The 18129-nt window shown below is 42.6% G+C and overlaps 1 protein-coding gene across 1 annotated transcript; it reads right to left on the reverse strand.

Annotated features, from left to right (window-relative positions):
• Positions 1-6059: 6059 nt before the first annotated feature.
• On the reverse strand, positions 6060-7844 carry LOC121677034 (mRNA decay activator protein ZFP36L3-like). The gene is made up of 2 exons (XM_042054363.1): positions 7345-7844; positions 6060-7170 (listed from the first exon to the last, which is right to left on the reverse strand). Exons 1-2 carry the CDS (start codon positions 7842-7844, stop codon positions 6060-6062), a joined length of 1611 nt encoding a protein of 536 aa, XP_041910297.1.
• Positions 7845-18129: the final 10285 nt, after the last annotated feature.

An 18129-nucleotide genomic window follows, 5' to 3' on the forward strand; every position in this document is an offset into this window, starting at 1 on the left:
TAGGGTAAAACTGATGGAAAACCAAACGCTGCGCTTGAGAGTGTTTGGAAGGCTTTGAGGCACCCAATGGAAGCTCCTCAAATGGGTAAAAGAAGACATGTAAGCCGAGTGTATACATGTGGTTCCTCCCTACTAAAGATTAAAGAAATCTCCTGGGGTGGGAACCATATCAGCCCCTTCTCTAATAGAGTGGCCAAAGTGACTCAAAAGTGATGTAGCAGTCAGAAGCCCAATGAATTGTTAAGTGTTTGGTCCCTCGCTGATATGAAAAATATTTGGGTTTTTGTGAACACTGGAGCCAAGTGGACTTTAATCTATGGTAACCCCAAAAAGCACTGTGAGAAATAGGCAGAAGTTGAGTAGAACAGTAGAATAGTGCATACCAAAATAACTAGGTTTGGTTTAGGGATGGGCAGTCACATTTCTGTACACATTTCTCCCCTTCAAGAGAATGCACTGGGAATGAATTATTGCTATGACACACACCACATACCCTTGGAGAATTTCCCTTGAGAATGATAACAGTAAAAGCAGTCATACAGAGCTAAATAAGTTACTTTGGCCTATCCATGCTTGTGTACCCATTATCACTCTTTTGATAAAATGACTGATAAAAATGACAGTAACTTCCCATTCTGTGTTGAACCATGGTGGCCCTATCTGTAATCTCAGGACTCAGGAGGCTGAGACAGAGATACCTAGAGCAAGCTGGCCTAGCCAGAATAGCCAAAATGGCCACGTTTGAAGTAGAGATGGGGGTAGAGAGACAGAGTTGAAAAGTCTTGGCAAAAGGAACATTCCAGTAGCATCCTTGCCTCCTCTGTTTTCCTTTTTACGCCAGTGGAAAAGAGACAAACATGGAGAGAGCAAGTTTCTGTAATGGTCATTTGGCTAGCTGGGTGTGCATTGCAAGCGTCCCTGTATTGCAGGGACAGAGAGGAAAAACTGGAGGGTGCTGAGTAATATGTCATGTGACCTCTTGGGCCAAGCAGGGCAGATGGTGCAGGCAGGGAGCCTAGTATACCACCCAAAACATGTTTTTTTTTCTCATGTTACCAGATGCCACCACTGACCATGCCTCCTACTTCCTGTTTCCTGTGAAGCCCAAGGCTAATGTCCTTAGGCAGGTACTTGAACCAAAAGATGACCCAAGGGACTGTAAATGAGACACAAGAATGCTGGCCTTCCCAAGCAGAGCCCCATCTCCTTAGGGTCCTCTATAGCGACCCCACCTTAGCAGCTGACAGAAATCAGGCTGGTTAAGAGTGCCTCCATGGAGAGGGCTGACATGCGCATTTACAGCCAGAGATGAGAACTGAAAGCCTACAGTCTGTGCAGCCTTTTAGAGACACTCGGTTGCTTAGAACCCAGAGGAATGCTGCGCTAACTAGAGGCAGTGAAGCCAGTTCGCAAACAGGTTCTGACGACTTTGCAATAGATTGGGGTGAGAAGCTGCTGTAGTCTCTGGCCTTTCTGGTAAAGGCCACAGCAGTAGGGATCTCGCAGACCTCTGTAGAAACAGTTGTAGCAGATTTCAGAGTAGTAATCATTTAGTACAAAGAAGCAAGGGCATGAGAAGCTGGGCCCTAGTCTCTAGGGTCCATGCTGTCCCTGGCAGATTACAGAATCCCTGTCTCTAGCACAGAGACCCTAGCTCTGGTCCCACTATTGAAGTTGTTCCAGCTCTCAAATTATCTTTGATTCTTGCATTAAAAGAGAAAAATGAGGGCTGGCGAAACGACTCAGCAGGTAAAGGTGCTGGTAGCCAAGTCTGATGGCTCAAGTTTGGTCCACGGAACCCACATAATGGAAGGGAAGAACTGACTCTCACAAGTTGTCCACGATTGGCTTTCATGTTGATGCCACGGCATGCTTATTCACACACATGCACAAACACACAAATAAGTAAAGTTTTAATTCTCAAAAATTTTAAAATTGATAAAATAATACAATTAAATTATTTAGCTGAATATAACTCCATTGAGACAAATGGACAGCAGCAGGCTAGGACTGGAAGCCAACAAGCGCTTTTCATTTTCTGACGAATCCCAAAATTATTTTCTTGGCTGTTTCAGATATTGTTGCTTCTTCTGACCAGGAAGTCACACTTTAAGAAAAGTTTATTGATATGTAAGAATACTTTATTTCCACTTCTGAATGCTAGTTCTCCATATATATGATCGACAAATTCACTTTTTAATCACTGTATTCCTAGAAACCATTCTTGCGATATTTTCACAAAGAATGGGGCTGTTCTATGCCCTCGTCCTAAAAATCTGCCTGAGGCTAAATTGAAGAGTTTTGGATTGATGGCAATGGCAGAGAAGACTTCAGGAAAGCCTAGCATTGACCGGATCATGTGGTTATTAATGGTCACTTTTACGCAGATCTACAATGCATAGGAGCAAGCAAAGCAAGAAGAATACAAAATGTGCAGTTTGGAGAGAAAAGGTGCACCAGCAGGTGGTATCCAGAAGACAGAAGGCCCAGTGCTCAAGGATATGTTTAAAGAAAATCCTGGTGCTAAACGGAATAAAGAGAGTGGTGACCGCAGGGCAAGACCCCCACTCAGCTAATCTTCCAACCTGTGAAAAGTAACTCAAGAAAAGTCTAAGCAGTGAAGGAAACTGTCGACAACAGAATGTAGTTGAAGGAGGGGGCCAATTTCCATCCTCACCAAGCAGAGCAACTTGGCAGCTTTTAGTTGTGGCTTTAGAATCAATGATACAAGAAATGGGTTATGGAATATCCCTCCACTGGGCTAAGGAAAGTCACAGAGGCCAGGCATGTTTTAGGGGTGTCCCTAAATGGAAGCCCAGAGAGGCTACTGTGTGAAGCTGTCAAGTTGAACCCTGGATTGTTTTGGAGACTCCAAGATGTTGTAGCTGTCAGAGCCATGGGATACCTGCCGAGGAGAGCTGATAACAGGGAGTGGAACCAGACCAAGGGAAAGAAGTATGTTGCAATCAGCAAAGCTGAGAGGACATGGAGATCTTAAGAGTGTTTTGACATCAGACACGGAAATGCCGAGTTTGACATTTCCCCAGCTCGGTTTAGGTCTTGCTTTGGTCCAGTATTTCCTCACTGTGCTCTTTTCCTATGTTTGGAATAGTACTATATACCCTGTGCCATTATATGTTAGAAGTATGTGATCTGCTTTTTATTTTGATTTTACATGGCGTTACAGTTAAGAGATTACGTGAATCTCAGAAGAGACTTTGAACTTTCGACTTTTATAAAACTATGTGAACTTTTACAGTTGTAGCAAATGCATTTGCATTATGATAAGGCCACAAGCATCCAGGAGCCAGGGAGTGGAATGTAGTGGCTTGGATATTGATCACACAGTGACTAAGATGGGCCAAGGAAGTAAAACAGGAGGTTGAACCCTGAGGGTCAGCAAAAAGGCCTCATAATTCATTTGTATGACTCAACAGTGCCAATGCCTGTGATGCCAACATTACCTGAGCCTTCTGCACCAAGTTTTACCTTCTTCTCGGTGGAGGACAAAATCTAATGAAATATAATTGCAAACGCCTCGTTTAGGAACCATACTCCTTTTTCTCCACTCAAGGAGACTCCACATAAATACTCTTTCAGCCATAATGCTTATACATAATAAAAGAAAAATTTGCATATGTACCGTTTCATTTCCACATAACTTTAGCGCTGTCTGAGGAAGTAATGATCAATCTAGAGCCATCGCTCTGACTTTGCTGTGGACAATAAAGAAGGTACACAGCAGTGGTTCTCAGCTTTCCTAATGCTATGACTCTTTAATAGGGTTCCTCATGTTGTGGTAACCCCCAATCATATTACTTTCATTGCTACTTTATAGCTGTAATTTTGTTGCTGCTATGAATGATAGGTGTCTGATACGCAGGATATCTGATATGTGATTCCTATGAAAGGGTCATTCCTTCCCCCAAAGGGTTCACAGCCACAAGCAGAGAACCACTGGTATATAGTATAGTGGGGTTGAGGCAGGCAGATCTGTGTGTTCAAGGCCAGTCTGGTGTACATAGTGAGTTCCTGGCCAGCCATAGCTACACAGGGTGGGATCCTATATTAACACACATACATACACACACACACACACACACACATACACACACACACACACACACACACACACACACACACACAAAGGGAAAGGTGGATCTTTAAGCATTTGAGACCATCCTGGTTTGCATAGTGAGTTCCAAGTCAGTCAAGGCTACACAGTAAGATCCCGTCCCTCCTCCCACCAAAAAAATTACTAAAGATGATTCCTGAGCAGCTATGATCATAACATTAGCACATTAAATTATTTTATTTGTATGATTGTTTTGTCTGCATGAGTGTTTGTATATCCCATGTGTTTCTGATGTCAGTGGATGGTAGAAGAGGTCATTTGATCTCCTGAAACTAGAGTTACAGGCCTCCTAGAGCCACTGTATGCTTGCTGAGAACAGAATCAGGGTCCTGGGGAAAAGAAGCCTATGTTCCTAACCACCGAGCCATCTCTCCAGCCCACAAACATTTGTATTCTTACTTGGACAAGTCACCCACAGCTGAAAGAGATAACATGGCTATCTCATTCAGCAGTCACAAGAACCTTATGGAGAAGAAATGATTATTGTCTTCATTTAACAGTGGGAAAGGCACTTGTTGGCAAGCCTGATGACCAGAGTTAAATCCCCAAGGACCAAGTGGTGGAAAGAGAGAACTTAAGTCACACAAACAGTGTTTGTGGTCTTCTGACCTTTACACATTCTCAGCCCACAAATAAAAATTTTCTGTGAAAAAAAAAAACATGTGTTATTTTGAAATTCATATAAACATGGGAGGAAATTAATGAAATGGTACAATATCTTAAGTAATGGGTGGGGGTTGTGGGGACCTACTTCTTTGAGCTGTACTATTAGCTAGTGAAGGAGTCTGATGGAGGGTCAGTATCATCACTGTAGCACAAAACCAGCCAAAAAGACATTAACATGGGAAAGGGACCATAGGGGTACTGACAAGGTTGGGAGGACGATAAGGGAGGGTGGGGGATGAGAATAACCAGAACCATTACACAATATATGAAATTTTGAAAGAACGCATTTAATAAACTAGTTTTATTCGGTTACAGTAAAATTATCAAGCAAGGTTACAAAAGATACACATAACCATGAAAAGCACATACTCCACATTTTACCAGCCAATAATGGCGATCATAACATAAGGAAAAAATGCATGCATTGCTTTTCATCAGCTAAATAATCACAGCATATACTCTTAACAAGATTATAAACAAATAGTTTTCTTCATGTTGACTTGTGGCACACACATGCTAATCAACTCAAAACACCTAAAACCTAAGCTGTTATTCTCCAACAACTTAAGCTAATCTCTACCCAAGGCTTCCAGAGAGTAGATGAAAGAGTCCTAAGATATTCATCCTTTAAGTGATGGCAAGGAAGCCTTTATCAAACTTTGGAAGGCAAGTTTTTTTCACCCCCAAGACATTTATTGTTTTCAAAAATAGACAAAAACAACCACAGACTACATAGGAGCTGAGGGTTACTATTAAGGCATATTCTTGGCAGAATATTGGACTCTAAAAGTACGGTAGGCAGCCAGTTGCTTTGCTGATCCCGATCGGAGACTGAGTAGTCATTCACTTCAATGAAGAATTCACGTATCTGGGGTGCAACTAAGGTTTTCAAGAGAAAGCAAAATTATACAAGGCTAATGTTTTTTCATAGTGTCTCAAACTGAGGCCTAAAGAAAAGTATGTGGGGTTTTTAAATTTTATCTGCACTACAACTGCACATTGCCTTTTGTTTTTAACGAGAATTAAACCCCCTAATAACAATGAAAATAATAAGAACCAAAACTAGAAAACCCAAAACAGAGGGATAGGTTCTCTCCCAACATAGAGTTCAAGTGCAAGTGTTCCGTGAACTCCTTAAACCTGCCAGTGGCTTTGTCATTCCCCCTCACCCCAGTACTCTCAGTAGCGAAGAGACAGCAAGGGTTTACCCCAACACCCCCGCAATGTCTCTCCCTCATCATGGTCACCTTTTTTTGCCTCATTTGTCTGGGTCTGAGAGGCGGCTGAAGATGGGCAGACGGCGGCTGGATTTGATTCTGGGAGATTCAGAATCATTGAGGTTGCTGGAGCTCGAGGAGCAACTCAGAAGGTTGTCGAGGTTGTTGGTGCCCAACAGGGAATCCAGGCTGCTGGTGAGCATGTCGAAATCTGGCGACTCGGACTGGGTGCCTGGCAGTTGGAGGCTGAAGTGCTGTGCAGGACCTTCGGCAGCGGTGGCAGCAGGGATAGAGGCAGAGGAGGTGGTATCGGCAGCTGCAGTAGCAGCAGGGACAACCGCAGCCGCGGCGGCGCCAGGGTTGACTAAAGTGGCAGCGGCAGCCCCGGGAGCTATGGCGGCCATGGCCGTGGGAGCAACAGCGTTCGGGGTTAAGATGCTGGCAGGAGGCCCGACAAGAGGCATCGGGAATTGCATAGGAACTGCCAGGTTCTGCTGCTGGTTGTGGTAGAAGGTGGTGGCGTTGGCGGCAGCGAAGTTGTGGGTCTGGAATGCCACAGGCGCCATGTAGCCACCCATGGCCTGGCCGATAACAACGGTATGGTTGGCACAGTTAGTGCACGGGACTCCGCCACCATTTTGATAGAACACGGCAGCTGCAGAAGCAGCCGCCGAAACAGCCGCAGAGGCGGCAGCCATGGAGGCACAGTAAGTCGTGGGGAGAGTAGCCACAGGGTATGAAGGAGGCAGAAGCATACCTGAGCTCAACAGTGGGTTGTTGAGCAGCAGAGGTGCCTGTTGAGGGTGGCTGTGGCCCGAAGGTAAGCTGGAAGAGCTGACAGAGCTGGCCGTCTGCATCATCTGCTTTGGCTCCACGTTGAAGCCCGAGGGGCCCGTGTCGATGCCATTGGCCGAGCCGGGCTCCTCGGAGGCGCTCCCAGAAAGCAAGGCTTGATGATCATGCTCCTCGGAGGCGCTCCCAGAAAGCAAGGCTTGATGATCATGCTGGTTGTGGATGAAGTGGCAACGAGTGCCGTAGGGGCAGATGCCAACGCTGTGGAAGGTGCGGCAAGGCTCAGTCTTGTACTTGGGGTGCCTCAGCAGGGTACGCAGCTCGCGGGAACCATGCGCAAACTGGCACTTGTTGCCGTACCTGCAAATGCCGCTTTCCTCAAAGGGCCGACACAGCTCCGTCTTATAGCGCTCCGAAGTGACGGTGGAGCTAGAGCTACTTGCCTTCTGCTGCTGCTGCTGCTGCTGCTGCGGCGGCGGCGGCGGCGGCGGCGGCGGCGGCGGCGGAGATAGCTGCGGCGATAGCGGCGGCGGCATCCGCGGCTGTGGCGGCATCCGTGGCGGTGGTGGCATCCGCGGCTGTGGCGGTGGCGGCATCCGCGGCTGTGGTGGTGGCGGCAGCCGGGGCTGTGGCAGCGGCCTCGGCGGTGGCGGCGGCCGCGGCTGTGGCGGCAGCCGTGGCTGCTGCAGGCTTCGCTGGCCGTTCTCCTGGTGGAACTGTTGCACGGCTAAGGCCCCTGAGGGCGGCTGGGGAGCCGTGCCTGTTGCCCCGAACTGGCCATTACCGTAGCTGCTGGCGCCTCTCATGAAGCCGGAGGAACAGCCTTCGGTGTGGCTGACTGCTCTCGTAGCCAGGTGAGCGAGCGCTTGTGCGTTGCTGACTGCCGGTGGTGGGATGAATCCAGGTAAGAAGCTGGAACTGGGAGGAGCTGCCCCATGTGTGTTGAACATGCCATTCAGGTTGTGGTTGGCCAGAGGCATCCCGTTCCTATGCATCAAGTCTGGATTGTAGACGCTCCACAGAAGTGTGGACATTTTTCAGAGTCCTGTAACTTCAGAGCTAGAAGCAAGGAGGACGGGAGAAACCTTCGTGGCAGAGCCAGCGAGCTTGAAACACGAGGAGAAAGAGCGAGTGGGAGGGGCAGGGAGGAGCCAAAAGTTTGTTCATACCCCACTGGGAGGGCCGCTATAAGAAGGAGGCAGCGTGGACCAGGCGTGAGTCAGGCTTAGGATGTGCAGGTACGCCACCAAGAGGAGGGTGACGCGGAAGTAGAAAAGATGGTTGAACCTCGCTTTGCACTGGTTGAGTTATACAAGCCCCCCAGGGCACTAGTATATAATAAACTGGAACTCATAAGCCAGCAAAAGCCACGCCCAAAAGCACCCCACAGTCCTCTTTCAAGGAACTCGTGGCAGGGGGAGGGCTCTATTTTAATTTCTTAGCCTAAAGATTTTGCGTTTGTCCTTCTAACGCAATGAAAAATAACTACTAAACTACAAATAATCCCACAACTCCCATCTTTTAGTAAAGAGCCCCTTTTCTACACCCCACCCCCACCCCCGTTCAGCCAGTACAGACTTCCGTCCAAGCCCAGGCTCGGAACCCAGGCCGTGGAAAGATGATTGATTTTCTCCAGTTGTTCTCTGACTTTCACATGTGGGTCACAGCATGTGTGCATAATCCACCACAACCTATGCCCAAATATACACAAATGTAATTTTTAAAAAGTAGACATTTTTGTTGTATGCATTAAAGGTGGAATTATGGTCGTTGAGATGGTTCAGTGGGTAAAGGGGCTTGCCACTACACCTGAAAACCTAATTTGAGTCTAGAACCCACATAGTGGAAATTGAGAACTGATTTCTGAAAGTTGCCCTCTGACTTCCATACTAACACCAACATGCCCTGGTGCCCACATACAAACACACAGAATAAATAAATAAATAAATAAATAAATTACATACAACACACAGAATGAATAAACAAATGAACAAATAAATAAACCACATACAAACACACACGGAATAAATAAATAAAATAATAAAGCCATATTGTGGTGATGTTTTTCAAAATGGTAAAATTAGGGCTAGTGAGAGAGCTGTGTGGGTAAAAAGACACTTGCAGCCAAACCTGATGACCTGAGTTGGAGTCCCTGAACCCATGTGGTAGGAGAGACTCTCTTACGTTCTCTATTGACTGCCAGGCCTGCCTGTGCAGTGGCAAGTGGCACATGCTGTGCCCTCCCCCACCAAATAAAATGACACAAAATTTAAAGTCATTTTTCTGTTGTATGCATGCAAGGTGGTAGAATTAGGGTTATCAAGATGGATCAGTCTGTGAGTTCAAGGCCAGCTTGGTCTAAAGAGATAGCTAGTTCCAGGGCAGCTAAAGCTGTTACATAGTGCAACCCTGTCTCAAAAAATAAAAGATGACTCATTGTGAATTGGTACTTGCTGACAAGCCCAAAGACTTTAGTTTGCTCCCCAGTATTCAAAGGGTGGAAGGAGAGACTCAACTTTTGCACATTTTTTTTCTGAATGACCTCCACACACGTGCAGTGTGGCAGGACAACATACATAAAACGTGTAATCTGAATTTTTAAACCATTTTCTGCTGTATACATTCAAGATGGTGAAATTAGGGCAGGTAAGAAGGCTCAGCAAGTAAAAGGTTCTTGGTCTCTGCCTTCTTCCATGTGGATTTCAAGCCCTGAACTCACATGGGAGAAAAGGAGACAATTTTGCCGTGTTGTTCTCTGGCACACACAATAAACAAACAAATAATTTATAATAAAAAAGGCCGATTTTTGTCTACATGCCTTCAACGTGGTAGAATTAGGGCTGACTAAATGATTCAGTGGGTACTTGCCACCAAACTGATAACTTGAGCTTGAACCCTGGGATCTATAGTGCAGTACACTGACTCTGGTGTTTGATTTTTCAAATAAAGCATATGTATTTATGCTCAGAAACAAATGGGGCAAACTGAGTACTGAAATAGCATGGCTATTATGTGTTTCATGACAAAACTTTTCCAGGAGAACCTAAATACACATGTCTATTCACCCCAAATAGGGAACCCAAGACACACTAAACTACAAATACCACCAAAGTCCAACTGGGTGAACTAAGGATTTTACTGGGGTTACTTACAGGAATATAGGTGAGGGGTTACTTACAGGAGCAGAAATGACTCAAAGACAGCTGCATCACCAAAGTCCACCGCTGCCCTGGTGACAGCTCCCAGAGCTGGGAACCTGGAGCACACTGCACAGTCTGCAGGCAGCTCAACAGGATGGAAGGTGCCATTTCCAGGGGCTTCAGTTGGTGGAAGCCTCTTCCAGGCAAGGCAGCTCCTGCTTGGCTAGCTTCTACTTCTTCCAGGCAGCGGGACTGATGTCCTTGAGAGTCTTCTTTGCAGCTGGGCTTCCTTTCATCTGAAAGGGACTCTCACCGGCCTTTATTCTTCACTCTGGCAGGGAGGGGCCTGTGAAAGTGGTCAGTTTGGGGGACCATTTGGAGCTCTTTTCAGTTGTTTACCTCCCTGCTTAAGGAGCTTCCTGAGCTCTTTTGGGTTGTTTACCTTCCTGCTTAAGGGGCTTCCTGCAGGGTGGAATCTTTCCATCCTCAGAGGAAACTGTTCTATGGCAGTGTAAGGGCTTTTGGAGTTTTATTAGTTCCAGTTTCAACAACAGCCTGTAACCTGATAATATGGTTTAACATATACATGGAAGTGGGGGTGCTCTCAGGACCCATCCTCTGCAGGAAGCTGCACCATAAGAACGGATTTTACACACTCAGACATTAGGCATCTTTCTAGTTGACAATTTGAGTCTCCCAGTCCTTGAATACGCAGACTTCCCAATGATCCCCTCTGGTAAGTGGGAGCAGGAAGAAAGCTGTACTGATAGACCCCCAACTCATGATCCTAATCAGTTTGGGGGAAGTATAATCTGACCTGTCCTTCCACATCTCCAGTATAGTTCACCTAAGGCCTGCCATTTGGTATCTGCATTGCCATTGCTCCAGGATTATCAGTGATGAGAAAAACTGGAAAAGGGATGAACATTGGGTTCAAAGTGGTCTGGGGGTCCACACCATTGAATTTTCTAGGTGGCTGCAATATAGAATCTTTGACCCAGGCATGCCAGGCTTCCAACGGAAGTGATAAATCACACTTCCATCAGGTAAGACAGTTTTCCTAATAATTGGAGTTTTGTTTTGTTTTCTGAGATAGGTCTCTCTGTGTAGCTGTGTGACCTGGAACTCGCTGTGTAGACTGGGCTGGCTTCAAACACACAGAAGCCTCTGCCTGTGGGATGATGATAGGATTAAAGGCATGTGCCACCACACTCAGCTCCAATAACTGAAATGTTAAGGAGCCAAACCCAAGTAGCAGGACTAGAGTACCCTGTCTAATTATAAGGCTTGCAGGGATTCGATTCTTTAGTCTCTCAAGGCCACTAATCTTCCATGCTAGTTTCCTCACAAACAAGACCAGAAGAGATTTTTAGAGTCTGGCTATAGGCTCTGCCAGGACCTAAAGTAGATTTCTTGTTATAGTAGGGACAGGAAGTAGGCTGCTTTTTATTTCCTCATAAAAAGAATGGAGGGCTCAGGTTTGGCTTTCTGGATGACAGAAACTCTTGAAACATAACAGTCCCTATTTCCATGTCCTGTTCCAATCTGCCAGCCAGTTTTCCATCAGGGATTTCTTAGGTTAGGGATACTGAAATGGACAAGGTTACCAGGTCCCTAGTTGACAGTCTGATGGAGCAGCCTCCTTTTGAAGGAATACCATTTTGTACTTTCCCTGTCAGTTGGCTCATGAGATGTACCAAGTAGGGACAGTGGAAATGGGCATTAGGGGTACATTTGGCAGAATTGGGGCCTGCTGCACATGCAATTATCATTTAGCCTGTATTCCCACTCCCACCACAGCCCTCCCAATGCCTCAACAGGGTTGATCTGCCATTAATCACGGTCGCATACATATATAAAAGTATTGACACTGGCTGTCCTAGGTTAGAGTTATATCTTCTGGATCATTTGTCCCTGGACAATCGTTCTTTTCTTGGAGAGCACTGTAGATCAGAACATGTATAGTGCCCCCATGCTGGCAAATGGAATAGGTGATTTTGTTATGCTCACAGGAGCCCTGGACCTTTCCTTGGTATGAGAAATGGGTGTGAAAAATAAAGCAGTGTCCAAGTGAGCCCTGGGCCCAAGTGAACTAGGTGAATAGAGTGGATCACAGAATGAGAGGCTGGACCCAAAAAGCAGGGCCAGCTCAGTAGTAGCCATGCATGCTATCCACAGGGGGTTAAAAAAAAGTACTGACAGAAACATTCACAACAGGCCCAGTTAACTGCCTGTTTACTCCAGATAGGGCATCAGTGACAGAAAGTTCTAAGTTTACCCCTGTGAACCAGTGATTTTCTTGGGGCTTCTTACAGGAACATGGATGACTCAAAATGCAGCTGCATCACTGACACCCACCCATCCCCCGGATGAGTGCTGACTCACAAAAGCTCTGTCCCCAGGAGCTTTCTTCTCAACCTGCAGGCAGCTCCACCTAACAGATAATCTCTTCACCCCTGCAATTGTTTACTTCTTTTCTGACCTTTGGGAAGGCCCCTGCAAACCTTGCAGCTTTTCTAACCTTGCAGCTTTTCTAACCTGTGGGAGGGCCCCTGCAAACCTTACAGCTTTCTGAGCTTCTGGAAACTTGTATTTATTTAGTTCTGAGTTGTTGGGATCCTCCATTCTCCCTACAGGAGCATATGTTTCAGTTTTGAGGAAACAGCTACATAACATTAAAAGATGCCAATTTACCTCTTACATAGTCATTGTTTTTCAAAATAACAGAAGATGTTTATTAAACTCACTCACCATTGTTATGTATTTACTATATTTTATTTTATTATTTACGTATTATGCTTTGCTTTCTCTTCAATCAAGAAAGTTCCAAGTCTATATCTACATTCACTCTTTAAAAATTATTCCTTGGCAGTCTGAGTTGAGATTTTCTTAATCAAATATTGGCCATCCTAGAACTTTCACCTGCATGGTGTAATTACTGATGAAGTTTGAGTAACTTAAATTTCTATCAGCTAGGACTTTGAAGAAATTCTGGTGAGTACATTAAATGAATAATACTATAGTCACTGAAGCAAGGTAGTGGATGGATGTGTGTCAAAGAGCAAACACAGATGTACATTATTGTGAGGAGAAAAGCAAGTTTGGAGTTTGTAGCTCATGGCATAAATTCGGGTATTATTTTTCTAAAAATTGGCAAGACTTTTAATATTCATTAAAGATATTTGGATGGGGCTAGGGAGCTGGCTCATTGGATAAAGTGCTTGCTGTACAAGTATGAGGACCTGAGTTCAGATCCCCAGCAGCACTCTCAGTAAATGCTAAGGGTGCCAGCACTTATCTGTAACCCTAGCCCTGGAGGAATGGAGATAGACAGATACCAGGGTTTACTGAAGTGTCAGTGTAGCTAAAATGCCCAGCTCCAGGTTCAATGAGAAACCCTATCTCAAAAAAAAAAAAAGATGAAGAACAGTAGAGGAAAACACTTGATGTCTTATTGTGAATGATTAAGTTCACTGAAGTTAATTTTAGAAAAATAGTAACTTTGACTGATTTCAAAGAATTGTTTAAATACTCAATATTTGATAAAATAAATTTTCATTTCTTTTTATGTGTAATTATGAATATTTTAAATGAGAAATGAAAATTAACAACTTAGAAATAAGTGTAAAAATCAAACCTCTATATATTTGTTGAACACCAAAATAAAAGACAGCCTAGGTCATTTATGTTTGAAGACACATGTGAAGTATTCTTAATCCTTAAGTAAGGGTAGGTGCTATTTACCTGATGGTGAAGCCCTATATTTATAAATTTTGTCAGTTTCATTAATCATATTAGCAGTTTAGTTTGTTCTAAGACCCAAACGCACATTTATAAGTGAACAAGAAACATTTTCATTTCTCAAAGCAGACTGTGTTGTTAGTAAATACACTGTGTTGATAAGATAGATTTTGTGAATTTTTTCTTAAGAACAATGTAAGCCGGGTGTGTTGGCACATACCTCTCACAGCACCTACATGGAACACTGAGATCTCGTTGAGCCTAGACATTATAGATCCTCCCTGGAGAACACACAATATAATAAGTGTTTTATCTCAAAACCAAATCAAATCAAACCAATGTAACCTTCTACACTTGTATCATGTACCTCTGGAACTGATAGGATACTGATGCCAACATATACATTTAAATCATCTTTATTGGTAAAAAAAATTATTAACAGTGTTAGGAAGGGAAAAAAGCACATCAGTGTGTAAAAGTTGAGAACAAAGGAGTATTTGCTACTTACATAGACATTTAGATTTTATTTGGAAGTTAATATGAAGAGGCTTTTGTACTGAAACAAGTTAATGATTAAAGATTAAAATTTAAACTATTTATATTCTAAAGGCATACCTCCTAGCTAACACTGTAATTATATCTTATCACTCAGGTTCAAGTTCCTTCTTACAAGAATCATCAGAGTAAGAAGAACTGAAGAGTCAAACATTTGCAATCACCCCCTGCTGCTGCCTCGTGGAAGGAGACAAAAACAGTTACCTCATTTTTAGTTTACTGCTATCCATGCTTCCATTAATCTGAAATGTTATCATATGAACAGTACTTTGTAATATGCTTAATAAGATTTCTTTGAAATAGTGCAGCTTGTTTTTTAAGTTCACCTCCCTGAATAGTAGCCAGGATCATTGTTGTCTTCTCCGCGGCCTCCAAACTCTAAACCAGAAAGGCACTTATACTAAACAAATCCCAAGGATACAAAGATTTAAAGACCCTTCAGAAATGACATACAGACTGTTATGCTTAGTTATACAGATAACTAAAGTGTTAATGAACTAAGAAGTACATTTGAAGTCAAATTTCCAATTTACCATTTCATGTCTTGAATAATCACTACAAAACCATCAGGATTTTACATATATATCAATCACTTCAGTTCAGAAATAATTCAAAATGTAAGTAGTTAAAACTTTATGATTCATAAAACATACAAACATATGTAGTTTTATAAGAAAATATTATGTATTATATGCAACATACCTTCAGGAACTTCTCATGTAATTCTCTAATTGCTTGCTGTGTCTGGCTCAGATCACTGTTAGAGAGTTTAAAAGCTTTTTGTTCTTTTCGAAAATTATTCTACAAATACGAAAGGAAAGCATTATTATAACAATTTGCTTTAATTTTTGTTTTTATTGTGCAACATGAATGCTAGGCTAACAACCACTTACGTATCTCTAATCCTAAAATTTTTAAGTGAGTAAAAATAATTACATATAAAACTTAGTTTCCCAATTAATTAAACATTTTAACACATATTATGTGTTATAACTAAATTTACATTTTTTCTTTTTCATAGACTTTTGTAGGGCATTTTCTTCAGTAAGTATAGTAGTTCATAAAAATTGTGATGCTTCAGAAAATGTTTAGTACCTATCTAACATACGCAGTTAGCTTTCAGGAAGAAGGATGCAGCTGTATTATAGTACACACATGTAATACTTTCAAACACATGTACTATGTAAAAACAGGATTATATGACTACTGTGATACGCACAAATAGTGCAAATCTTCCAATTATCAAAAACATTTTATGACATGGGTAATCTCTATAAAAGAGCCAAATATTAATTAAAACAAACAAAATCCCCACAGTTTCAGGGGTTGGACCATGATTAAGCAGGTTAAAAGCACTTGCTTCTCTTGCAGAAGACCCCGCGTTTGGTTCCCAGCACTAATCATGGTTGGCTCACAACTATCTGTGACTCCTGTTCCAAGAGATCTGAGCAGTCATTTGACTTCTATGAGCACCAGGAGCACATGTGGTACACATACATACATGTAAGCAAAATACTAAATACATATTAAATAAATTAAATCTAAATACACCACACACTAATAATCAGAGTATTATTTCCTGAGCCATGTAAAATGTTTTTGGCCTATAATTCCAGTCTAGGAAGCTTAAGGAGATTGCCAGTGTAAAGGCCAACCTAGGTTACATAGGAAATTTCTGGCCAGCCTGAACTACATAGAGAGACCACATCTGAAAGAAAAAGTATTGTCTTCTAAAAAAGTTCATGTAACTGTCAACATATAATTTAAAACGCAGATTTGTTTTTTTTTTTTTTTTTTTTTGGTTTTTTCGAGACAGGGTTTCTCTGTAGCTTTGGAGCCTGTCCTGGAACTAGCTCTTGTAGACCAGGCTGGTCTCGAACTCACAGAGATCTGCCTGCCTCTGCCTCCGAGTGCTGGGATTAAAGGCCATGCGCCACCCACCGCCCGGCCTAAAATGCAGATTCTTTTGTATATCATTCTCTCCCTAGCTAGTACAATTGTCCTTTATTTTCAATTACATAATATATTTATAAAAAAATAACAAATGAGGGGATTGAAGAGATGATTCAGCAGCTAAGAGCACTGGCTGGCTCTTCCAGAGGATGGGGGCTGGATTCTCAGAACATATGAAGTGGCTTACAACCTACAAATATAGTTGCAGGGGAACTCTTTCGGTCTCCTAGAGTACCAGACACACATATGGTGCACAAACACACAAACGGGCAAAACACCTATACACATAAAATAAAATTTAAAAAATAATAATGAAGGGTCACATTAAAGGATTCATTTTTACAGTCCCTTATAAAGAAACAAACGCAGAAGAGTCCTAGAAAATAAACTAAATTACTAGAGAACTAACACAGAGTCAATGAAAAACAACTGTTGTGTATTCAGAAATTTATGTATGTATCACTTGGATACATGGAACTGTAAAAATGCTTGCACCTATCCTATTGTTTCTTCTAAAATCACACGAAAGTAGCTAGGAAGGTGGCTCAGTAAGTATGAGGGCTGTGAAAGGGTGAGAACCTGAGTTCAAATCCAGAACCCATGTAGAAAGTTAACCAAGAATGCTTGCTCCTGTAATTGCAGCTCTGTGGTAGGCAGACAGGGGATTACCAGGGCTTGTGGGCTGCCAGTCTAGCTAGAGACCCTGTCTCAAGGGAATAAGGAAGAAAGTTGTAGTGAGGGGCTATGGGCTGCTTTCCTGCAGCCCTGCTCCTGATCGCCGGGCTAGCTTGTGCCCTGAAATATCAACACACAAACTGTATTCTTTTAAACACTGCCTGGCCCATCAGTTCCAGCCTCTTAATTAGCTAATTTCACATCTCTTGCTTTAACCATATCTAATAATCTATGTAACACCACGAGCCGTGTCCTACCGGGAAATATTCAGCATTGTCTGACCTGGTGGCTGGCTCCATCGCATCTGTTTGTAGAGGCAGGGCAATTGTCTGAGCCATCTACCTCACGTCTTTCTTCCTGTTCTGTCTACTCCACCCACCTAAGGGCTGGCCAAGGCAGTTTCTTTATTAAAACAGAAGACCCTCCCACATCAGAAAGTAATAGAGCAGGACATTAAAATCCTCCTCTGGCCTCCACATGTGTACATGGGTATATATGCACCATATAAATAAACATACAAAAAATAAAAATAAAATTTCACTAATGTCATGCATGTCAAAAAGCATTATTTTCACTTTCCATACCATAGGAGAAAAATAATCAATGATGCTAAATCAAAGATACATACAAAATTCTATAAATGGGAACAAGACTTTAAAAACAGTCATATAATATGTTGACCAATATTTCCTAGTATATATATATATATATATACTATATAGTTTTAAATAAATTACATATCCAAAAACTCACCTCCAGATTTTCCCAGAATATTCTGTACTTGAGCTCTGTGAAGAAATTAAATTTTTAAAAATTAAGGTCATTAGGGATACAGTTCAGCAGTATAGCTTTTGCCTTACATACACAAAGATGACGGTTTGGGTCATAGCACTACCCCCTCCCCCAAACCATTCAAATCAATGATTCATAGTATGTAATCCTTGTTTTAGAATATATATCACATGACAAGGATTTATATAGATTACTTGTTAGACAGTCGATTAAACTTTTCTGAAAGTACTTAGTTGAACGGGGCTAATAATTTTGAACATATTATCCTGTATCTCCAACTGTTTCTTCAGGTTTTGCCTCTCATGTTGTTCAGTTACTTGAGGTGATAAAAACAAGATGTTAAACAAAAGCATATTGCCAACATTAGGTTTTAAATCAGAAAGTTAAATGAAGTAACTTATGGTTATCTTAAGAAAACAAGTTTTTAAGTCTTTCTGGGCAAGGTCATGCTAAGTTATGAATT

The sequence above is a fragment of the Arvicola amphibius genome, chromosome X, assembly GCF_903992535.2.
Source record: "Arvicola amphibius chromosome X, mArvAmp1.2, whole genome shotgun sequence".
Classification (NCBI taxonomy): domain Eukaryota; kingdom Metazoa; phylum Chordata; class Mammalia; order Rodentia; family Cricetidae; genus Arvicola; species Arvicola amphibius.